We start from the raw sequence: 25268 nt of genomic DNA on the forward strand, positions 1-25268 counted from the left end.
ACAGCTCGTTAAAAAATGTTTAATTTTAGCAGAAGATGGCAGTCAATGTTATTAAAAAATCTCAATGCATTTTGAAGGTGTTCTCTTTCACTTGTATGATAAATACATCAGATTAGTTTAGATCACAAGGGAAGTTGGTCAGTCTGATTATTGACTACACACGGCGTCCCGAAAAGGAAACTTGTTGTATGGAATGTCATCGATATTTTATTTCGAGTTGAAAAGCAAAGTTTGGGATTCTTAGGCTAAACAAAACATAGAAAAATAGAATCATTCTGGTTGGAAAAGACCCTGAAGATCATCAAATCCAACCATTAACCCAACACGGCCAAGTCTACGTCTAAACCACGTCCCTAAGCGCCATATCTAAAAACATCATGACTTTTTATGAATAGTTTCTTGTGGGATATTTATTTCACCTACCGTACGAGCCTGGCGCTTTGTCTTCATAAGTAAAATGAAGTTGCAGCTCCTCTTCCGACATTCGACTGATGAAGACTTTCAGCAAACAGCAAATGATGAAGAGCGCGTTGTGAGCTTGCCAAATAAAGAGGTGACTGGAAGAAGCAGAAGCAAAGAGGAATTAGTAACGTTTGACCCGCAAACACGCACCGAAAACCACAAGAAGCTCAAAAGATCAGGTGATTTTTAAACAGCTCGAAACCAAGAGTTATACCACTTGTATGCTAAACGTGTTTATGTAACACATAAGATGAACACCAATGTGGCTTTTTCCCCAGCAATATATTTACCTATTAGACTTAACCTTCTGTGCTTGGAAAAGTACAACATACTCATTCCATTTCAACCAAGGATTTAAGAAAACTCGAAGTTATGGTCCATGTGTTAACTAAAAGTGAAAAACTCAAGAGTGAGCAGCAAAAAGAACATTTAGAAGCTTCTTTCCTGGGTACTTACTTCTGACATTCTGCTGAGATTTTTAACTCTTTGGTTCTAGAAAGAAAGACTTTAACCAATGAGCCGAGGTTTCCTGTTCGAGGATTCTTCTCAACTAGATGAGGAAAAAGAAGATATGATTACATAGTTGACACTATTTACTTCAAATATGATATAGAATGAAACAAAATTTCAACATCTTCAATATTTCTACATAATCTGCTTTTCTGGACAGCTGTTGCTCTTCTTTCAAGATTCTCCAGGACACACTTTCACAGTATCACAGTATGTTTGAGATTGGAAGGGACCTCAAAAGATCATCTAGTCCAATCCCCCCATGGAGCAGGAACACCCAGATGAGGTTACACAGGAAGGTGTCCAGGCGGGTTGGAATGTTTGCAGAGAAGGAGACTCCACAACCCCCCTGGGCAGCCTGTTCCAGGCTCTGACACCCTCACCGGGAACAAGTTTCTTCTCAAATTTAAGTGGAACCTCTTGTGTTCCAGCTTGATCCCATTACCCCTTGTCCTATCATTGTTTGCCACCGAGAAGAGCCTGGCTCCATCCTCGTGGCACTCACCCTTTATATATTTATAAACATTAATAAGGTCACCCCTCAGTCTCCTCTTCTCCAAACTAAAGAGACCCAGCTCCCTCAGCCTTTCTTCAAAAGGGAGATGCTCCACTCCCTTCATCATCTTTGTTGCCCTATGCTGGACCCTCTCCAGCAGTTCCCTGTCCTGCTGGAACTGAGGGGACACAACTGGACCCAAGATTCCAGATGTGGTCTCACCAGGGCAGAGTAGAGGGGAAGGAGAACCTCTCCCGATCTACTGACCACCCCCCTTGTAATACACCCCAGGTACCATTGGCTTCCTGGCCACAAGGGCCCAGTGCTGGCTCATGGTCATCCTGTTGTCCACCAGGACCCCCAGCTCCCTTTCCCCTACACTAATATGTCATTTCCCAACCTATACTGGAATCTGGGTTTGTTCCTGCCCAGATGCAGGACTCTACACTTGCCCTTGTTCTATTTCATTCCATATTCTACTTTACTACTCCATAACAGTTTTCTCCTAAATTTCATATACCTCAAATGTGGAGCTCATGCTCCTTCCTTTCCAAGACTTCTCTACAGCACAATAGTCTCATGGCGGAAAACTGGGCAGGTTTTCACAACCAGCTTTTCCCCTTCTTGAAAGATCATTGATCAAATGTATATTTTATCCCTTTGGCCCTCTGATAAATCCATCCCCCTTATTGATCAGCTTAATTTGTCACAATTTCTCACCTAAAGACTTGCAGACTGAGATGGTGGCTTCTTCCAATAGCTTCAAGTCAGCACTAGGAGAGGGAGGAAAGAAAACAAAAATGGTGACATGAGCCATTGGGTTTCTGTACTTAAGTGAAAAATCATCACAATAATTCTATGAAACACTTAATTTCACCCGTTCATTGTCTGGTTTACATAGATGGGTTGAGGTGAGAAGGAACATCTGGAGATCATGTTGTCTCTGCTCAAGCAGGGCCACCCATAACCACATCAAGGTGGCTTTTCAATATCACCGAGGACAAAGACTCAACAGCAAGCGAAGAACGACTATATGAAATAACATCTTTTTAAGAAGCATCAATTAAAGAATCTTCAACTTGACATTTAACCTCAAGCTGAGCACCACTTTCCTTTAACTAACATTATATTAACACAACGATCACATCAGATACACCAATTTCTTCCTATCGTCATTAATTGCCTGTTGGTATCTAGTCTGAATCTCCCCTTTTTCAGTCCAAAACCATCACCCCTTGTCCTGTTTCTAGAGGCCTTGCTGCTCAAGTTATTGGAGAAGATTGTACCATCTCTATCCAGACTGAATTATTAATAATATTAATAACAGTAGTCATTCTGAAATTCCCAAAATGAAGCCAAAAAAACCCCAAAACAAAACAAAAACCAACACACACACACACAAAAAACACCCAAACAGCTCAATGCTTGCAGATATGATATAGTATGTAATACAGGCTGAACAAATGCAGCTACATCCTTATAATTAAAGGGATGAAAATCACCATCTTCAGAATAAATAGGAAAGTAGCAATGTGATGAAACCCAAATAGTAACTCAGCCTATAAAAGTCAGTGCTGTGGCCTCCGTTCCAGCGCTCGTCTCCTATAAAAATATTGCAAAACGTAATAGTGCCATCATTAGACGGCCAACATCGCCATTGCTTCCTAAGCATTGAATTTTCCGATGATTTATATAAAAACAGAGATGAAACACCTCAAAACGCCGTCTTGGCAACTACCTGTAGGTCCGCAACGTAACTTCTAAAGAACAGTGTCCTCCTTTGTCTGTTTTTCAATTGAAATTGTAATCTGGTGGACAGCACAGTTGTGTCAAGCTGAGATTAACTCTGGTGATATTCGGGAAGGCCCTAAACCGGCTCCACTGTTGGAAACCCACGGGGATTTGAGCTCTTGGAAGCTGAGTTTAAGCAATAAGGATGAGGAGGTAAAGATATTGGTAGAAACAGTAGCCAAAAGAATCATTCCAAAACTTTTTAATAGGAAATGTTTCAAGACAGAGACACCAAAACTTCAATTTTAAGATGCTTGTATATCAGATTAATTGAGTGTGTAGTGACCTGACAGCAGAAATAGCTGAATATCCTGGGACAACTTCAGATGACGGAGATTGGCTTTCTTCTATATCAAACATCAGCGTTTTCCTCCCTTATAAATCGCTTTGAAAATAGTGGGTTTATATTCAATATAAACAATATTAAAGCTACATTCTCATGGATGGATTCATAGACGGAGTATAGTGAGGAGGTACAAAAAATAGCCCCATTTCCAGGCACCTGGAGCAAAGCTTAGCAGTGGATTTCTTAATATGGGCAGGAAAAAAGGGGGGAGAAAGGGAAAAAGTTGCCTATTTTTTTGGTGAAGACAGAAGATACATTATATTAACACTTCAGCAGAAAATGCCAGGGCCAAGATTCATAAGGTGGCACAAACGAAACGCTACAACCAGCTGCGGTGTTGCCTTTGCTCTCTGGTCCCTGCAGAGATGACATTTGGTTAATGAATTAATAGAATAATGGAAAGTTAACACTAAAACCTCCATTTTTCATTAATTACCGTCATATAATGATCACAGTGACCTGGGTGAGTTCACATATAACCGTATGTTTCACCTGGTACTACCTGAACTAAATAAGTTGGGTTTGGGCAAGTAGTATAATATCCCAATTATATTTAGCACCTCTCCAATTTTCTGAGGAGTGAGTAAAAGATACAACCTGGTGTTGGGATTCAAACGGGGTGTGAGCAGTGGGGGAAATGCTAAAGCTTCAAAGTTAAATACATTTGACCACCCAGCAATAAATTATTCTATGTGCCTTTTTATATAGGCCCACAGACCTCAGCAAAACTGTAATTAAGAGTGAAATTCATTCTAACAGCATAGACTTCTTTAAAATAAAATGAATTCAGCTTGGTTTATATTAAAGGCATCAAAACATGAGAGGTTTTGCAGTGATTAGTGTCTTGCAATGTCTCAACAAGACAAGCAGTCAGAATATTTGGCGTATAAATTGTCACTACAAAGCCATCTCGAGGCAGGAAATATCTGTATCGCGTAGTAAGTGCTGGGAAGGAGAGAGAAGACATCAAAATGAAGTTTAAACTTGCAAGCTCTAAAATTATCCCTTTGATAGCAGATGTCAAAACTGCCCTTTTCTATTTCACAAGGAAGAGTGTTCTGCATTGGGGAGGCCACCCCTGGAGTGTTGTGTTCAGTGCTGGGCCCCTCAGCTCAGGAAAGAGATTGAAGTGCTGGAGGGTCCAGAGAAGAGCAACAGGACTGGGGAAGGGACTGGAACACAAGCCCTATGGGGAGAGGCTGAGGGAGCTGGGCTGGTTTAGTCTGGAGAAGAGGAGGCTTAGAGCTGAGCTCAGCTCTCTCTAGAACAACCTGAAGGGCAGTTCTAGCCAGGTGGGGCTTGGGCTCTTCTCCCAGGCAGTTCACAATAGGACAAGGGGGCTTAAACTTCAATTTAGGCTGGAGATTAGAAAGCAATTCTTTGCAGAGAGAGTGGTCAGGCATTGGAATGGCTGCCCAGGGAGGTGCTGGACTCACCTGGAGGTTTTTAAACTGAGATTGGCCATGGCACTTAGTGCCATGATCTAGTCAATGGCTTAGAGTTGGACCAAGGCTTGGACTCGATGATCTCTGAGGTCTTTTCCAACCCCATTCTGCGATTCTGTGTGTGATTCTGTGAAAACATCTCAACGTGGCAATAGAAAGTATTCTGTATATAAAATGACATTATAAACATTTTTATTATAATAAGGGCAGACACCGGGGTAGAAGACCCAAATGTAGTAGACAAAAACCAGCAGCTTTCCAGATGGTTTTTTCCTCTAAGTAAAGGTTTTTTGCTTGCCATCGACTACAAAACAGAAGAATCGGCCCATTCAGTAAATTCACACTGTGGGAACATTGACTTTAATGGACTAGGCAGAGGAAAGATGTCAAAAGAATCTAAGATGTCAAAAGAATCTAAAGCCGCGTATAATTTATTGTACCAATTTCCAAATCTACCATATTAAAGCAACGTAAAAGTCGCTCGGTTCTATGTCTTTCCATTAAAGGCTCTTGTGCACTATTCTGGAAGCAGCCGCTCATTAAAAACTCCGCCGAAGGAACAAAGTGGAACGGTAAATATTAAGCACACGATTTGCAGCAAGTTCTGGTTTAGTTAAGTCCGGTTTAATAGGTTTTATATGATTTTAACTCTGCTCCCGTGAGTCCATTCTGTGCAACAAATAAGGATATGTGAAGGACAATTAAAAATAATTAAAAAATAAAAAATAGAAAGGAATTTTACCTACTTGCCACTCATAACCTGCTTTAAAGAAGAGGAGATTATAATGCAATTTTTACAGTGCAAAGCATGCGGCAACCTAAACTAAAATGACAGTAAAATAAAAGGCTACTAGCAGTTATGTGTATATTACTCATCTCCTACTCCTAAATGGTTTATGTTGCTTTACTTGCCAAATACTCCAGACTTGCTGTGGCTGTAACTATTGCTCATGGTCATAGGGATTCACCGACAGCTCATTTCTGATAATTGACGGTTGATTCTTAATCAGGATTGACGAATGCACAGACCAGAATGACCCCCACTTCATATTCACTTAATACTCGCTTAACTAGGAAGAAAATCCACATGATGAGAGGAAGAACAGCAATTGTTAGTTGGCTTTCCTATGACTATATATTCTCTTACTACCTTCTCTTTGCATGTTTTTGTCCTCTTTCCCTATAGGACTGTCATATATAGGACAGAAGTACATCTGAAGCAGCATCCAGAGAATATGACCCCCTTCCAGTTGGTGGGCAAAGAGCACCATCTGGTGTTCAGCTAATTAAACTTGCAACTGGCTTCTGGATCAGTTCGTTTGGTTTTTTAATTATGTTTCTTGCTTGCGTATTTTTTCCTTTGATTATGTTTGGTTTGTTTTCTTTAATTTTTTTAAGAGAACTTACCCTGCACTGGATGTGACTCCATGAAACAAGCACAAAAAAGCACTACGAAATACTCCTTCATTTTGGCAGTGGAAGAAGAAGTAGTAGAAGAACTGAAGAAAATTAATGGGGGTTGACATGTAGCTATTTCCCCCCCAAAAAAAACCAAATCAATATGGTATTATATGACTTGAGAGAATATTGTCCAACTTGTTAGCCACGTGTAGGCTGTAAACAATTCTTGTATCTTCAGGGCTTAAGGAGAGAAGCCAGAGAGTGGTGGTCAATGGTGCGGAGTCTAGTTGGAGGCCAGTATCTAGTGCGGTGCCTCAGGGGCAGTGCTGGGGCCAGTATTATTCAATATATTCATTAACGATTTAGACGAGGGAATAGAGTGACTATCAGCAAGTTTGCTGATGACACCAAGCTGGGAGGAGTGGTGACACGCCAGAGGCTGTGCTGCCATCAGAGACCTGGACGGGCTGGAGAGCTGGGTGGGGAATAACCTGATGGAATTTAACAAGGGCAAGTGTAGAGTCTTGAATCTGGGCAGGAACAACCCCAGGTTCCAGTATAGGTTGGGAAATTACATATTAGAGAGCAGCGTAGGGGAAAGGGATCTGGGGGTCCTGGGGACAGCAGGATGACCATGAGCCAGCACTGGGCCCTTGTGGCCAGGAAGCCAATGGTACCTGGGATGTATTACAACGGGGGTGGTTAGTAGATCAAGAGAGGTTCTCCTTCCCCTCTACTCCGCCCTGATGAGACCCCATCTGGAATCTTGTGTCCAGTTGTGGCCCCTCAGTTCCAGCAGGACAGGGAACTGCTGGAGAGAGTCCAGCGTAGGTCAACAAAGATGATTAAGGGAGTGGAGCATCTCCCTTATGAAGAAAGGCTGAGGGAGCTGGGGCTCTTTAGTTTGGAGAAGAGGAGACTGAGGGGTGACCTTATTAATGCTTATAAATATCTAAAGGGTGAGTGCCACGAGGATGGAGCCAGGCTCTTCTCAGTGGCAAACAATGACAGGACAAGGGGTAATGGGATCAAGCTGGAACACAAGAGGTTCCACTTAAATTTGAGAAGAAACGTCTTCCTGGTGAGGGTGTCAGAGCCTGGCCCAGGCTGCCCAGGGGGTTGTGGAGTCTCCTTCTGTGCAGACATTCCAACCCGCCTGGACACCTTCCTGTGTAACCTCATCTGGGCGTTCCTGCTCCATGGGGGGATTGCACTGGATGATCTTTTGAGGTCCCTTCCAATCCCAATTTTCTGTGGATCCTCCCCAAAATATTCATTCTGTTTATATCTACACCACTTGCTGGAGTGAAGAGACACACGGAACTTGAATTTTAGATATTCAGAAAATATTTTTGTGGATACATGCCAACGCTCCATTTTACACACGCATTTATTCCTCTACAAAATTCATTAACAAAAGCACTCATTTGCTTTCAGACTTGGAAATACATAAGCAAGGTTTAGTTTTTCAACAAGAACCCTCTTACCTGTTTGTTGGAGTGGTAAAGCTGAAAGAGAGCAGCTGATTCCAGAACGGGTCATTCTCAGAGATGGGCTCTGCTCCTGCTAATTTCTTTAAATACTCATTTTCTGGAAGCTCACTGATGCTGCTGCTATTTGCTCCCATCTTCTTGATTGGGCAAATTCTTTTCTAAATGTTCATTTCTTCAAGGAAAAAAAAAAAAAGAGAAACATTTAAAGTCTTTTGGACAACTAAGGAATATCCAGATCCTAAATTAGCAATCAGTATCAGAACACAGTATCACAGTTGTATTGATATCAAGGCTGCTACCAGTGGGGAAAACTACAAAGAAATCCCAATTTAAGCAGGGACATCAAGTTGACAAGGTTTTTTTCCAAAAAGAGAGATATTGTCCAAAACCTTTCTTCATTACCGGCTGTGTTGTCCTTGACCTGTGCGAGAATGATGAGGTTTCAATTCTCAACTTCTCACCTTTATAAACCATTTCATTAAAGAAAAAACCACCATGATGCTATTAACTAGATGCTCCTAAGCATCTTCTATCTTTCCAGAACACCAGCTTCAATAATCTTCCATCTTTTGAGAAGAAAGAACTGTGACTAATAGCTCGGAAAGTTTATATTTATACATAGAAGAAATAAGAACAGCAACAGCTATACTAGAAGATGTAAGATACTACTTGGTAACAACTCTTCCCCTCGGTCTTCATAAAGATATAGGATCTGTTTCAAGAATCACTCCAGTACCGATTAAGACATTTGTGCGCCAACTTAATTACTTAGGAACTCCAAGTGGCAAAGGAAACAAGTCTTTTCTTCAGAGTTCATGAATATCCTTTAGGGAAAATGTCTAAAAATAATTTAAATATTAAAAAAAAAATCAATATTTAATTTTCAAGCACTTTAGCAACAGTAACAAATTAACCCAAATGCTTTAACTTCAATGGTTACATGTATCCACGATCTCCAACACACTTATAAGACATATACTATTGTCCAGTCACCACCCGAAAGCATTTTAAAACATATTTTTAAATAGCAGACATGTTTCTTTTCAAAACAGCTGCCATTAGCTCAAAAACTCTCTCAGATAAAACATTACTTACATTTACAAATTGCTTTTGATTAAGAAGCATCATCACTGTGTCTCTAACACTGGGCAGGGCAGTAGAGGCTCAAATTTTTATATGATATAAAAGGTTGGTCAGTATTTGGAACACATCACTCTATTTTAATGGTTATGTTTTTCATTTTAAATCGTTACCCATGACTTTCCCTAAACTTGACTTTCACAACAGCCCCCATTGCAGCTCCATGGAATCACTTTGGAGCAGAAGGTTCAATAGATTCTCTTTCCTCACGTGCTGAAGTGCGAGAGTCACAAGAAACACCAAATAAGAAGAAATCGCTTTTCATTTCCGAAAAAATACTGAAATAAACTAAAAGATGTGCTAGCAATTAGTGTAACACTATTATTACCTCTACCAACAATTATAAGTAAGCTGGGAGCAACCCTACATAATCACAGTGTCCCACTCTGTTAAACCCAACATCTGTTTAGTCCTGAACTTGGCCCTGGGACGCAGCAGCTGCTCCAGAGCAACCACCAAGGAGTTTGTTCTGCACATCAGGACTCGTTCCGATCTCAAAGGGCGAGAGGTAGATATATATCCCAAGTTTACTGCCCCTTTCAAAAGATTCTAATATTCATTATTAACAATGGTTACAAGAATGTAATTGTTTCTCTTCAGTTTAAAAGCAATTAAGCAACATTGATGTTGTGTCTGAGCTCCCAAATGTAACTCAAGGTACAACATGTACACTGGTCAAACTTGTCATGCTCTCTAAACCTTCTATTTCAATCATTTTAGACAAGAAATTATAGTTCTATTAAGTATGAAATCTCCTACTAGTCTCAACTTAATTGATATGATACTCATTCATTCAGTATAACCAGCTCCCCCTTCCAAAACCATCCTTGTCATGATGGTCTGGTTGAATTTGCAGACAACCTGAATCATACATATTATTATTTTGTTAATTATTCTCTAAACTAGGTCTTTAACACAACCATATGAACATAAAATTAAGAAGTGATGCTATTTGAAAGCCTAACAAAATTTCATTTCCATTTATAAAACCACTTTGGTTACCTTTATAGTTTTAGGAACTAAACCAAATGCACATTGGTTTCCTTTCAAGGAAAGCAGCTGATATCGCTGTAAAAATCAGAATATATAAGAGGTAATTGTGCTTCTTCACGTATTAACACTGAGGTTTTTGGCTAATTCCCACTTGTATCCAAAAACTCTATGTTTCACCTATGAGACATTAAAATGTCCTACAAAAGCCTAACATAAAACTTTTCACGCATTTATGAGGCTATTGCAATAAATACATATAATTCTTCATGCAGCAGAAGATACAGTAATTGCAGATATTATTCAGCACCAATATTTTAATTATAGTGTCCACGCAATGTATTTGAGTGGCTAAGGATCAATCTTTTTATGGATTAACTTTAATTGCTGCTTGAAATACCAATGATGTCTATACAGACCAATTTTCCAAGAGGAAAGCAAGTTGGGTACCACACATACCCAAAGGTACCAGAAAAGGACTAACAGATCTCACCATAGAAATGATAACTGATGCCATCAAAAAATGAGAATCTCTTATTTCAGCAGCAAAACTATAATTTCTCTTACCTACGCACCCTCCAGCTGCTTTCTGCCCATCTCTAGAAACAAAAGGCATCAAGCAATAAGTAGAGCTTTTAATTCACATTATAGTTAATTGAGTTTTCAGACACACACACTTAAATATCAAGAGAAAAAAGCTCCATTAATAAGGATGGGTTTGCAGCTTTCCTGGCATATTAAGGTAAAAAACTATACAAATATTTCATTAACACCAAGAGATCATTCATTAAACTTCACATATACTCCAAAACGAGGTACAAAAGCATAAGGATTTTAGTTTTGGCAATTCAAATGGTAACATTTTGCTAAACAAAACTAACAATGGAGAAAGATACAGCAATGAGAATTCACGTCCATAAAAGGGATCTTCATTAAAAAAATAAGCTGTATAATCTTCAGAATTTATGACATTTTGCCACTTTTTATCAAGAGAAAAACACTGAAATAATAATTTTCAGGGGGTTTTTTTAAGCATGTTAGGGAGTAAAAATATTTCAGCTATACCTTAATACCTGGCAATCATCAAATGCAATCAAACTACTACTAAGAATTTATCTCCTCTTACACACCAGCCACTTATCACCGACCAGCAGGGGAGATTTCGGACTAGAATAAACGCATCCTTCACAACTGGAAATTAAAAGCATTTCCAACTGGTTCTAAGTCCATTTTTCAGACTCTATGAAGTTTGATGGCGACTTTCTCCACTATATCTACAGTTCTTCAATACATTTTTGCAGCGGCACAGCACACTAAGCACTCAACAGGTAGCAAAATGTAACTCCTTAAAGCTCAAGACCTTAGGACAGACGTGCTTTTGTACAGCAATAAGAAATGCAACATAAGCATTAAGTGGTCCAGGCGATACTTAAATACAAGCAAAACAAAACCAAATCTTTAGGTAGCTCCCAAGATAACTGAATCAGATTTGTCCACTGCTTATTGTGCTGGGTAAATTAAAAAAATGCTAATTTGAAGAGCATAGGCTGCTTATTCGTCACCTTCACAGCCTTGTCCTGAACCTTTTGCCTCAGAATAAAAACAATCAGCATTTCTAGCATGTAAGTATTCTATGTTTAATTGCCACACATGCAACAAAACAGGTCTCTTGTTCATTAGGATAAAATTCCAAGAGATTTCCCTAATTTGATCCTTTTTTAATGCTGCCGGTTCCACTCCCACACTAAAACATGATACTCGGAGCCAAATCGCCCCGAAGGTTCAAACACTCTAAAGAGCTTTTTTCTGACCTCCTACATAATTCCAGTGATGACATTTGATTAAACAATTACTAAACCAATCCTTATAATTTGACAGTAGAATGACAGCATCGGCTTTAGAAATACATCCTATCTTAACGTGAAGGAAGAATGTGGGGGTAATTTAATTTATCATTACTTTTACATTCCTACATCTCACGTTAAAGTCACAACTCAAACGCAACGAGCGTTTTCTGGAATACGTGCAGAAATAATCTCTTTAATCTGCTTAGTAAAACACCATTAGAAGGTCAAGCACACCTTATATTACAGTTTAAAAGGCTCGCTGTTTCTCCACCTGTTAAATAGCTACTACAGGTATAAAATACGTGTTTTAAAAGTTTCAAGAAGTGACAATCCAAATACTAATTCTGCTCTTTGCAGTGGGTGGGTATTGCTTGTTGAAAGTTCATTCCAGAGCTGGACTGGGACTACAAAATGAGAAGAACAAATTGAGCTTTCAACGAGAATATCAATAGAATATGGAGCTTATAATAATTAAAAAAGGCTAATCAAGAATATACACAACCCATACCGAGATGGAACTTTACATCTTAAGATATCAGTACCAGTATTACTGGTTTGACTGTATCTTCTTCCTGTGGCCAAAACCAAACTTTTATTAGCACAAATAAAGCAATGGTTCTCAAAAGAACAATTTTTACACAAACTACCTGATAATCTGGAATGGATTCTAGCGTGGGAAACTTTGATATTAAAATGCTTTATGATTATTTATGAAGTTATCCCTCTTTTTTTATATTCAATATACCTACCTAAAAAACTGATTCAGTTACTGCCATAATTAAAATGGGCAGCTGGGTTGGATACGACACAAGTCATGCTAAACCTGCTATGATTTAATAAGCTAAGCAGCTACTAGCTTGGTATATCTATCTCTTTATGGAAAGGATGTTAAGATTACTGTTATACATATTTAAGATTTTCTCCCTGTTTCAGGCATAAATACAACTTGAGTAATAGCCAAAGAGATGTTTCAGAAAGAAAAATTCAACTATAATATCTTATAAGCTTCAGCAAGAAGCTTAGATGTTCATTAAAAAGCCTACTTGGTCTATATTACTGTATTTCTAAGGTTATACAATTATTTTGGCACCTGCACTCTGCCCACAATTGGGCATTACGTATATTTTTGCAACAGAGCTATTTGTCTTCGCTTTATACGTTTTGTACGTACATCTAATTTTATATTATGCTGCAGATCATGATTTATATCACTACTGCAAATAAAATTACACTTGCTAAAGCACGTGACTGCTTTAAGGTGCAATAGGCTTTCCACCCTAGAGAATACACTTGGAATAAATACCTTTATCATGTTTAACCATCCACTTTGAGCACAGTTCATCAACTACCAACCAGGATTTCCTACTTTTACCACCTTCTGTCAGTCGCCAGCGTGTTAAAAACATCCCAGAATCTTCTTCTGGAAGCACCAGAGCCAGCTTAGTTCAATATTAATTTGCTACACACATTTTACTGAATTGAGCACCAAAATACTAAGAAGGACTGGAAGAGAAGACACTGATGGTTCCTTCCACCAGGTGAGAGTGCTGAGCAGGGTTTAGCATCCCCAGTACCATCCATGGGCTTCTCCTGACACAGCGGTGACGTGAAAATAGAAAACAGCCCAGGGATAGAGTAGAACAACACCTGCTTAACCTCCTGGCAACCTAAGGAGCAACACCCATCTTTACTTCACCCCAACTGGAGCAATTTCAATGGTTTTGACTCGGGAATCGACCAAACGGGGGATTACACAACCCAGTTACCATTAGGAAACTGGACCAAAGCACCCAGGAGATTGTTTCCACTCCCCTGCACTCAAAAAGCGCTCAGCGCAGGAAACACGAACAATCTACTTACTTCTGCTAATACCTGAATGATTATAATCGCAGCCCAGCACATTATCCCTCAGTACACGCGGCAAAAGAAAACAGATTATGGCTTCACAAATTCACTACACTTAGCACAAAAGCTTAAAAAATTATATATATATATTTTATATATATATATATGTATATATATATATATACACACACATATATATACACATATATATATAAAAATATATACACACACTATATATATATAAAAATATATATATACACAATATATATATATAAAAATATATACACACACACACATATATACATATATATATAAAAATATATACACACACACATATATATACATATATATATAAAAATATATACACACACAATATATATATAAATATATATATACACAATATATATATATAAAAATATATACACACACACACATATATATACATATATATATAAAAATATATACACACACAATATATATATATAAAAATATATATATACACTATATATATATATATATAAATATATACACACACACTATATATATATAAATATACACACACAATATATATAAATATATACACACATTATATATAAATATAAACACACAATATATATAAATATATATACAATATGTGGCATGAAGGCCTCCAAAACAAAACCTGATGGCAATTAAGACACAAATTCCTTTTAAAAACAAAATATTTTCCCACTCTTACTAAGCATGAACCTTCAGAATATGAAAATAAAGCAGCAATAGTGACCAGGAAGCAGAATAAAAGCCGTTATATTGCAAATGTAGTAACTGGGCACTATAAAAACCTTGTGGTTCACAAAGGCAGAGAGGAAAATACGCTATTTTATGTTCTTTTCACTAATAGGGGTGTGAACCTCGCTCGCTGTGGTTGTGACCGTGTATAAAGGGACAACTCGGTGACGGCCCTGGGAGCCCCGGGCCGGGAGGACCCGGAAGGTCCCATGGGGACCCGGCTGAGGAGATCGGCAACTCCACGGTGCTCTCTCGCGATATGCGGCCGAGCAACGACGGCCGCCGGGACAAGGCGACAACCGGGACGTTTAGCAGCTCCCTCGACCAGAAGCCGCCGGGGTCCCCCCGCCGCCCGCGTCCCTCAGCCCGCGCCACGGGGTGGGCCCGGAGGAACCGCCGCTTACCCCGTGCGCTCGCACTACAACCGCTGTACGGGCAGGTGGGAAGCCGGTAGCGAGGCCCTAGCACTCCCGCTGGCCTGGCCCGCTGCCCAGGGGGCTCCCCTGGAGCCGCGGGGCCGCCCGGCCCGTCCGCTCCGCTCCGCTCCCCTCAGGCGGCTCCTCCGCACCCGCCAACGGCCCCGCTCGCGCAGGCGCGCGCGCCCACCGCCTCCCAGCCTTCCACGTCGCCAGCGCCTCCCGGCGCGCATGCGCAAAGGGCGGCAGCGGATTGGTCAGGGGAGGTGCTGCGCCGCGGGGCACGCTGGGAAGTGTAGTCCGGCGCGGGGAGGCTCTCCAGGTCACTTCAACCCCCGACACTCAGCGATTCTGTGACTGCTTGTACCTCTGGTAAACCTTCCCTTCTGAGGTGTTTTTAACGCTACCAGCAGCTGCTTGTGTAACTACCCTTTAGTTCCTTCAAAAACTCCACCCCCCAGCCCAAGCAGAGCGGTTGGGTTCAGGCTCCAGAGGAGGGGAAGCCCTGAACCGCCCCCAGGCCACCACCTTCTCTCAGGAAACCCAGAGGGAAGCAGAATGGCAACTGAACCCCAATAACTTGTGGGCGCGGGGAGTCTCGGGCACTTTTCCTACTCTGTGCAAAAGGACTACGAGTCAACCGCTTTATTCCATAAATGGGACAGCCTGGATGAGCCACTTTGAGCTCTACCTGTTGACTACATGAGCTGTGTGGCAACGGTTTTACTACTCAGAGGTTAGTGGATGAGCCCAGTTTAATTTTAATATGAAGCATTTAGCTTAAGTAGATGCATATTAGATAGAATGAATTATTTAGAGGCATAAGGCTGTGTGATTTTTAATATACTCTTTGTTTCATGTTACTTTAAGCTGTAAAATTCTGCTCGTATTTACCAAAACCAACTACAAACTACACGCAACGCTTGTAAGATAAAGCCCATTTCGCACTTTGCTGGGAAAAATAACGATCCATTCCAAACATCTGCAAAATAACGTCTGAAATATAGATTCTTTAAGAAATCTAAATATTGTTCTGCGATGAGCAGAACCCTAAATTACCCCCCTGCAACGGTATCGCAGCGCCTGACACTAAATACACAACCCCTACCTGTAAAACCCGTCAACTGGGTGTGTGAGCAAACAGGACGCAAACAAACGGGGCCAAATGCAAAGGTGGGTGTGACCGCTTCATATACATTAACACAAAAAAGCAAATATCTTGAGTGTCGTGTCCATATGGTGTTTGATAGGACCACGACGGCAATAAAAATGGTGCACAGCCAGAGTGGCTATAGAAGAGGTGAGATAAACAACCCTCATGCAAAATACAAGTATTGCGACGTTTATCTACGTATAAATACACCTATTCGAAACATTTCAAAGACTTTGTTTCAAATACAATGAAAGAAATAGCGCTATGAGCTCAAAAAACATTCATAAATTAAACTACTGCAGTCAGGCTCGCTGAAAAGCCAAAATAATGACAGTCTGTGAAACCTAAGATATTATTTGGTTCATCGAGCGCGTTCTAACAATCAGAAAACCGCACAAGGGAGATAATCCCTTCCTTCATGTATTAGGCAGTTCAACGGAACAGAATTAGTCCTCATTGAAGGCGGATTTAGTTAATCTAAGTGTGAATTAAATTTCTCTTAATTTCCTTTACCAGCAGCCTCTGAAAAGACTCTTCTTCTTCAATTATTTGAAGTTCTTGGCATTGAGCTACCGAACAAACACATTTGGTACCGTGTCACATTTAGACCTTCCTGTAAAGAAATAGATTTTTAAGTTATTTTCATGTTTTATTTGATCTTTTACCTTCTACTGGCTGAAGTTTCGATGGATACGATTTGTCGTGACAATATACAGGCCAAATATCCAAAGATACAGAGGATGAAAATGAGCAGAAACTGGAGCGGCCTCTTTTTCTCACTTCTGCTTCCTCATCCCCATCTTCTCTACTAAACAATAATATAGCTGAGAAGCGATAGGAGCACACACTGAGGATCGCTACCTTTTATTATTCATGCAGGGGCGCTTAGAATAATAAAAACCAGGTTTTAATAGGACAAAGAGTAGGTACTTGACTGGTCTAAAGTGCCACATCCACGGATCACACCCGGGATCATGTTCCATGGATGATGCAAAAGCTGCTTAAACAGCAACACGAACTTCACGTCCTAATTGACAGAGCTGCAACATTTTAAACTACCGCAACAGAATATAAAGCAACAATTGTCTTGTATCGCGCCCCTGCTGCTCCTATCCTGGAAAGAAAGGCACAATGTTTCAAGGGAAAGAATTCATGGAAGTATCAAATCTATACATTCTGCTTGTAGCAAGCTAAGTACATTTTGCATATAGCAGAACTCCTTCCGTTCATCTGCAGATTTGACACGAAAACCTAAATTCTTAATAATTTAACCATGACATTTATATTCGACAACGCAATTTATAGTTGTTCAGCAAGTCAAGAACAGCTACAGTTTTTAAGGTGAAAACGTGAACTATTAGTCAAGCTAAGAGGCCAAAATACATTTACCTTCCTAGATTTATTAATAAGTTATTTAACCTACAAGCTAATCGCATCAAATAGACGAAAAGTAGTTCCAGCGAGGAAAATAAAGAACATTTTTTAAATGAAGAAATGCGGTAGCTGCCATTTTTGTGGCAAGAAACCCCCTCCTGTAATTGATAAGGGGTGTTATTTTCAGCTAAAATGTGCAAAGGAATAAAAGTCTCTAAGTGAGAGAAATATCACCAGTTCATATTGGACACAAGGGAATCATTTCATCACGAATTCATTCCTTTAATCCGTTTTCTTGTCAGAAACCTCCACGGATCTCTTTGCGGCAATTCCATTTGCAACCCCGTTGCTTTCGAACTGCAAATAAAAGACAGAGTCCTTAATGAAATGGCAAAAATAAATGACTTCACACTCAGAATAGTTACAGCCGGTGACAATAGTGACTTTCAGAAGCAATGGCAGTGAAGGAATATGAACAAGAACCAAAGAGGGGTCTCGTTTAGATTTACATCTTATCAGGGAGGAAATAAAGCCAGAGGTAACATGTACAAATCTTTGCATTTTGTAGAAGAGACAAATAGCAACATTTTCCCCCATTATGAGCAGCAGTCATTAAAAACATAAAATTAACCAAGTTGTTTCAGAAGAAGGTACAATTCCCACCCTTCCAAGACCAAGAAACATTTATTTCCAACTGGTTCAGCACCCTTTCATAAGAAAATAACCACAAAAACATCCATTAAAACCCCCAACTATTTACACTTCAGTGCTGCCGATCCCAAACTATCACTGGGTGTTTGATTTGGGCTTTCCCTGTTGAGCTCAACGCATTCATCTTACTTTATAAACTCCAAATTCATCCTCCTGATCCCTTTTGGCAGCGGAAGGTGCCCGTGGGTTGCCAGCGTCGCCTCCTTGAGCTCGTTTCGGGGCAGGCGTTTCTTCTACCGCTCTCTTGGGCCACACGCGCTTCACAAACGGTGCGATCAGCGGGTAAATATACGGCTCGAGGAATTTCTTGTAGACCCAGAGGAGGACGGGGATGACGATACACGGAATGCACACCATGGCTTCCTCTTGTTCTGTCACAGAGCTGGCGAGGGGAACAAAAAACCCAACGATTTAGGATGCCATGAGCTAAGAAAACAATCAAATCATGAATAACGATTGCAGTTGATATTTGAATATAAAAGGGGCTTTACTAAGAGATTAAAGCTTAAAAAACGCTGTGCGTTCCAATGTTATAAAGTCCTCAACAAGGGAAATAGTCATGTTTTAACCAAAAAAAGAGTAGAGCTTGCATTAACTCATCATTCCTACAGCTGGAACTTAATAAAACACATTCAGAAAATAGAAAGGTTTTGTCTAAGCCACAGAAATACAGTTTCTTACTATAACAAAGGGCCCCAAAGGTTTGTTTTGCACTGTCCCTGTATTTGATATATTAGATTTAATAGATCAGACACTCTCTGCTGCACAGCACAGCTTTGCCCTTCACCTCCCTCTTTTTTAAGCCACCAATATCCCAAATTCTCCCATTAAGCAGCAAAACAAAAGCCTCCTGGGATGGGGAACAAAGAGGGAGATGCACACGCTTTGTTTAGGATCAGAGTTTAGCTTTTAAGCTGACCTAAAGATGTTTTAGTCCCAGGACCAACTTCCAGTTGACTAATTCCACGTGTAGCTTCGGCTGCTTCAATGTAGTTTTCACGGGGTCTGTTAATCCCTGAAATCAGAGAAGAATCTTAAATTGAGACAACCTGTTTACAACAATAATTCAGGTCTTTTCCCTGCCACAATTTATTGATATTAATTATTAATTATATTTACATTAAATTTCCAAGATAATGTGGATTCATCTATTATAGAACAAAATAAACACCCTGGGTTGTCTCCACAGCCCCTTCACCTCCAAATTCCTGACCAAAAATGAAGTCAGACCTACGCCAGGTGCAAAATTCAGCGCAAATAGGCTGTAATATGTTTAAAAATTGGTCGTTCTGTGATATGTAATGCAGGGAATTATTAAGGGAAAAACAAAACAAAACACAAGCAGGCAAATGGCCAAATTTAACAGCAAGCGTAACCTTTGTGATGTAGCTTTTGTTTCTGTCAGGCACCATCTACGGGGTCAGTAGAAAACAACCGTGACATTGTAATTTAAGTACATTTGGGGCTTTTTGGTTTGGGTATTTTTGGTTTTGGGGTTTTTTTTTGTAACTTGGTAGTTATTCGACGTCTACAAGGGCTCATTTCTGTGATCTGCTCCGTATGTGATACCCAGGCCCCATTCACCCCGCCCGCTCCCCACTAACGGAGCCGCACCGGCTGCGCGGAAAGGAGCAAATGGCCGGGGCCAGGCCGGTCCCCGGGGCCAGGCCGGTCCCTGGGGACAACTCCAGGCCGGCAGAGCACGAAGGGACCCCCCGGAGCGGCCGCGGCCCCGCCGGTTCCCGCCCGGCCCCATTTACCTCAGCAGCGAGCGAGCGCCGCGGCCGGCCGCCGCCTCCTCCTCCTCTGCCGCCGCACCGGAAGAGCACAGCGCGCTTCCGGCTGGCGCCCAGCGCAGACGTTCCACCAATGGGAAAAGGCGGTGCGTGCGTCACGTGACCCACGCCCCGCCCACCCGCAGAGGGAGGGTCCGCCCCGCATTAAACGCGGCCGCCCCCGGGTCCTACCGCCCGCCGGCAGGAAACATAAACCACCCCGATTTATCTAAAATTCGCTTGTTTTGGGGATTAATAATATCCAGAGCCAGCCCTGAAAGGCCCAAGAAGTGCACACAAGACTTGTAAACTTTTAAAATGTATTTATGTACATCTCCGGTGGGTGATTTTACTCCCGCGCCATCAGCTTTTGCTTCTTGAGCTTCTTTTGGGAGATCTGAAAATAATAAGAAAACCCACAAAAATGAGAAAACAGCAAGTTTGGACCTTCCTAAAACAACTTAAAAGAACTTTGAAGTCAGAATTTGAAAGGAAGACTGAGGATTGTTAGAAATGTCTTCACCTGTTTGCAAAACAATCCACTAATTGCATTGGACGTTACTTAAGCTTATAGACTTAAAATCTCACCCTCACACATCTGAGAGGGGGAAGAAATCAACCAATATGACCCCAAAAAAGTTCCTTTTCTACATTCTCAAGGCTGTATTAACAATAAATATCAAGGTTGCTCAGAAATCATCCAGTTTTTTTCATGGGTGTTCCAAAGGTGTCCTAAGAGAAGTCATCACAGCAACCCTGTGTCCCAAAAATCAATGAGTATTAAATCCCCGCAAAAATCACTTGAGTATTAAATCCCCACGATGCTTTGACACGAGTCGGTACCTTTTTCTTTTGAGCGACTTCTTCCTCCGGCTTGGGCACAATCTGCTCCTTCTCGGTGAGGATCATCTCGATGTGGCACGGGGAGCTCATGTAGGGGTTGATCCTCCCGTGCGCCCGGTAGGTGCGGCGGCGCATTTTGGGAGCCTTGTTCACCTGGATGTGCTCGATCACCAGAGAATCCACGTCAAGACCCTGGGGTGGGAGGGAAACATCCAAAAAACTGTCGTTTTCCTTTTGGAATCAATCCCCTCCGCAGCAGAATTGTAATAACCACCTCCTCACGTCACTAAAAACAGCTTAATTTACACCAATAACCCCTCTATGTGCCACAGTCTATTTAAAATTATGCTGATGGCTCAGAAAGAGAGAATTATTCTTTCATGGTTACTCCAAAATATATTAAATTGTCATCACCGCCATCAAATAAAGAGTATATTGCAAAGATACAAACTGACCACGAGCTTAGAGATTTTGGGGGTTATTTAAAGAGACCTAAACCACACTTAGAGTGGTTAACCACACACAAACTCACTGTCACAAAGAATTAATACTCCCGTTTCAGCACGAAACAAACCCTTCACATTTAACACCGTCTACCCTTCCCTACCTTGAGCTCCGCGTTGCTCTCCGCGTTTTTCAGCATGTGCAGCAGAAACTCGGCGCTTTTTTTGGGCCACCGGCCCTGCGTCCAGCCCCACTGCTTGGCCTGCAAGACAAGGAATGTTGTGTCCTCTACACGCCGTTAACTTGCTATTAAATCCCTTTTTTAGCAAGCTCGCGTGTCAAAATAACTCAATGTCATTAACTACTTGACACTGCGAGTCGCTACAAACACAATTACTCTCTTTAATTTTATATATAACATTAATAGATTGTTCTCAACGTCATTTTCTGACCTGGGCGCATCTGCCGACTCCCCCGTTGTAGCGGCGGAAGGGGACGCACTGTTTCTTCAGGGTGACGTCCTTCAGGTACTTGGTGGCCTTGCGGATGTGCATGCCCTTGATGGCCTGTGCCGTCTCACGCGTGTTCTACAACAAACAATACACTAAGCGCCGAAGAATAATTAACAACCCTTCTTATTTTGCTCTTTTACTACCTCATTTTCTAACGCTTGGCCCAATTTCCATCACCCAATTGTGAAGTTTAACCAAGGGCCAGATGTTTCCAAACAGCAAAGTAAATATTTATACTTTTCATACTGGCCACTGATCCAAAAAAAAAGGAACATGAAGGATAAATTCTTACTAAAAGGTCAAATATTGCACCTGGAAGGAAGTGATGAGATACTAAGCTACAGCATAATTATCTTCATAAGGAGATTATAAAGCGGTGAGAAAAACAATGAAAAATCAAAGATAAAAGATCAGTCCGTAAGACACTAAATGTGAAAGTCTGACAGGAATTATAACCCTGCTTGACCACAATAAAAGAGCAAATCAAATAAGTGAAATATCACTTTATTAACACCGAGCAGCTGCTCAGCTCTGATCCAACGCAATATTCCTTCCAAATGACCAAAAAGGGAGAATAAAAGCAAAGTAAATCCCTCATCTAACACCAGCCCGATTCCTCCTGGTCCAGAAGACTAAAAGACACTTCCTTCAAAACAAAAAAAAGGCAAAACGAACCTTAAAACCAAATATATTTACACATTACATACCTTGAAATGCACTCGCAGGTTGGAGCCCCGTGACTTGCATGCTACGGGAACAAAAAAGACCCATTTTAAGAATTAAAAGCTCAATGGTTTCGTTAAAGACCTACGCGAACATCCACGAAAAAAAATAACAACTCACATTTTGTGGGGTTCTCCGGATCCAGGGAGTAACGCACCATTTTGGGAGCTCAGCTGAAAAATAACAATATATATATATATATATATAAAGCTTCTAACAGAGATATACAGGACCTGCCGACTGAGAACTAAAGGAGCTGCTCAGAAATCACGCTTTTTTTTTCACAATTAAATCCAAAGGTGTCCTAAGAGAGTCATCACAGCAGCCATGGCCTCCCCGGGCCTTGATCCCCCCTCATCCCCGAACGCCGCCATCGCCATCGCCATCTCCATCCCCCGCCCGCCCTCCCTCCCCTCAAATACCCAGGCAGTCCGGCGAGGCGCACCGAGCCCTCACCCCCTCATCGCCTCCCCGGGGCTCCCGGGGCGGGATGGCGGCGGATGACGACGGCTCCGTGTCGGCCATGGCTGCCTCACCTCGGGGCGGCGGCGGGGAAGAGGAAGCGCAAGGCGCGCCGGGAGCCGCGAGAGCCGTCAACTCTCGCGAGAATTCGCGCGGGATTTCCCGCCGAGCGCTGAGGGGCGGGCGACAAAATGGCGGCGGGCGGAGTTCCCTGAGGGTTAAACCCATTGCTGTGGAGAGAAAACACCTGCTTGAGTCAGGAAACACTGATGAATGAGCCAAAGCACAGTTTTATTAACCCCCAGCTCAAGGCCGGCGTTGTTTCAGTTTAGAAAGCAGCTGACTAGAGCGAGGAGCGAGGCTGAGGGCTGCAGCTAGATGGCGCCTCAGGATGGGGATACAGCAGCACCTCACAGGGTTGTCAGATCTAACCAAAAAGATCCACGGTTATGAGTTGCAACTGGTACTGCACCATTATTTGGGGGAAAAAAAAAATCATTTGTTAAAATATTTTGGTTTTAGGCTGTAACTAGAACTCTTTGGGTAGTTCGGCAAAGCGTAAAATCATAGAATGTCCCGAGCCACAAGGATCATCGAGTCCGACAACCCCCAAGTTCAGACTTTGTGTCTGAGAAAGCGGTTCAATAAAACCAAACCATTGACTGAAAGTGGTACCAGCGCCAGCAAAAGGCTCATTGAGAACAGTTGGATCTCTTGTTTAACACTAAAAAACCTGAAGTCAGGATTTCACTCAGCTGGGATGAGGAAAATAGTTGATCTGTCACAAGTATTGAGGTAGCTGGGAACTGTAAAGCTCCGATTCTGGCTGCAGCTCTCCCTTCACCTGCCTTAAAATGTGCCTTTTACTTTCCTTTCAAGGAGAAACTTTCCTGTTATCTCTTAAATAACTTTGAAGCCTCAATCTCGAAGCAACGGAACCTGCTTTGAGGAAACAATAAATATGTGAAAAGAGATCTCTGATGACTTCCAACACTTTGTTAAGTGTTTCAGCTCTTCCTACAGAACAAGAACTATGTTTCTTAGAGCGCCAAGTTTCCAGGTGCTGGAAATTAGGAAAAGCTGAGCTCCTCAAACACATCCAGGGGAATCTCCTCTCACAGCCCACCTGGATGTAACTTTACTTCTTCCTTCCTTCTTCTTTACTGCCTCCATGTAGGAGACCAGCGCTGGTGGAGAAACGCAGCGTCTTTACGTGAAGCACCTTTACACGCAGCTGCATCTTCGCAACAGAGCGCCGCAGCAACAAGAAAGTTTCGGACACCTGGTGGGAATTATCACATGGTTACCACGTTCATCAATCAAACCCCAAACAAACAGGGCGGGTTTTTTGTTCCTTACTTTGCTATTTCACTGACATGTTTATAATCAGCTGCTTGCAGGGTGGAAGGGTAGAGGTCTGTGGATGGTGTCAGGAGATGAGCTGCACGTTTTCAGCTTTGTCAGGAGGTTCACGACTGAGGCGTCTGAGCACATGTCCTCGTTGAGATTTTACCCGGATTATTATCTGCCTTGGACATTTAGTTTGTGTGAGTTGACTCAATGAGAGCTTTTGCATCCTAAGCAGAAAATTTAGACATTTAAATACCAAATAATGTCCACAAAAAAGTCCAACATAAGAGGCATCTGCCTCCTGATCCTACTGGAATCTCAACTCCATAGGACTTTCAGCAGGGCTTGTAGTGACAGGACAAGGGGTGATGGGTTCAAACTAAAGGAGGGAGATTCAGCTGGACATGAGGAAGGAATTGTTGGCCCTGAGGGTGGTGAGAGCCTGTCCCAGGTTGGGCAGAGAGGTGGTAGCTGAACCATCCCTGGAGACATCCCAGGCCAGGCTGGACGGGGCTCTGAGCAACCTGAGCTGGTGAAGATGTCCCTGCTCATGGCAGGGGGGGCACTGGGGGGGCTGGGAAGGTCCCTTCAACCCAAACCATCCTATAATTCCATTGTATGACTTTACCTTCCACTCTGGTGCCACGCACTCAAAAGCAAAGATCAAGACCTGAACAGCTCCTCTGCTTTGTCCTCTGGAAGCTGGGACAGACAGATCCATTGGGGCTGATAGGCCAAGCTTAACTCCGGTTTTGAGTTAAGGGGGTTTGACCTGTTCTTTGCACAGGAATGGAAACCAATTCCTCTGATTTTTCTGTAGATTTCTTGGCATTCATCTTGCAGACCCAGTTTTTGCAGCCCAAGGGTTACGTGGGGATATTAACTGTCATTTGCAAAATTATATACAAATGGGTTGCTTGTTAAGCAGAAAATCTTGAAGACGTTTTAAATTGAAACCAGCTTGAAGGCTG

General features: G+C 41.7%; 3 protein-coding genes across 15 annotated transcripts in view; all 3 read right to left on the reverse strand.

The window, feature by feature from the left end:
* DYM (dymeclin) overlaps nt 1–15168 on the reverse strand; it is a 153003-nt gene extending 137835 nt beyond the window's left edge. For 5 of the 10 annotated variants that reach the window (XR_013923509.1, XM_080362047.1, XM_080362053.1 and 2 more), the window contains exons 1-5: nt 14939–15167; nt 7939–8116; nt 2189–2241; nt 919–1012; nt 424–557 (exon numbers count right to left, since the gene is read on the reverse strand). Coding sequence is in view for 9 of the 10 variants with exons in the window: in XM_080362047.1 (XP_080218173.1) it covers nt 424–557; nt 919–1012; nt 2189–2241; nt 7939–8078 (421 nt within the window). In the remaining variant the exon portion in view is untranslated. Of the gene's footprint in view, nt 1–423; nt 558–918; nt 1013–2188; nt 2242–7938; nt 8117–9039; nt 9089–10086; nt 10153–10641; nt 10674–14938 lie in introns of all 10 variants that reach the window. The other 5 variants (XM_080362048.1, XM_080362051.1, XM_080362052.1 and 2 more) reach the window with 3 other exon arrangements.
* Nucleotides 15169–16102: 934 nt separating this feature from the next.
* On the reverse strand, nt 16103–20004 carry LOC308051526 (UPF0729 protein C18orf32 homolog). The gene is made up of 4 exons (XM_080361974.1): nt 19949–20004; nt 19108–19203; nt 18318–18570; nt 16103–17834 (listed from the first exon to the last, which is right to left on the reverse strand). Exons 3-4 carry the CDS (start codon nt 18543–18545, stop codon nt 17760–17762), a joined length of 303 nt encoding a protein of 100 aa, XP_080218100.1. The 5' UTR covers nt 18546–18570; nt 19108–19203; nt 19949–20004; the 3' UTR covers nt 16103–17759.
* A 262-nt stretch (nt 20005–20266) lies between these two features.
* Nucleotides 20267–23042, reverse strand: RPL17 (ribosomal protein L17). 4 transcript variants are annotated; one of them, XM_080362272.1, is made up of 7 exons: nt 23022–23042; nt 22606–22658; nt 22470–22510; nt 21703–21837; nt 21414–21512; nt 20807–20998; nt 20267–20360 (listed from the first exon to the last, which is right to left on the reverse strand). In XM_080362272.1, the coding sequence occupies exons 2-7, from the start codon at nt 22643–22645 to the stop codon at nt 20313–20315; spliced, it is 555 nt and encodes a 184-aa protein (XP_080218398.1). In that variant the 5' UTR covers nt 22646–22658; nt 23022–23042; the 3' UTR covers nt 20267–20312. The 4 variants fall into 4 exon arrangements, with proteins under 4 accessions (XP_080218398.1, XP_080218397.1, XP_080218396.1 ...); XM_080362271.1 differs by having other exon boundaries at nt 22942–23038; XM_080362270.1 differs by having other exon boundaries at nt 22908–23038.
* Between the last annotated feature and the right edge of the window lie 2226 nt (nt 23043–25268).

Source organism: Nesoenas mayeri, assembly GCF_963082525.1.
Source record: "Nesoenas mayeri genome assembly, chromosome: Z".
Classification (NCBI taxonomy): Eukaryota; Metazoa; Chordata; class Aves; order Columbiformes; family Columbidae; genus Nesoenas; species Nesoenas mayeri.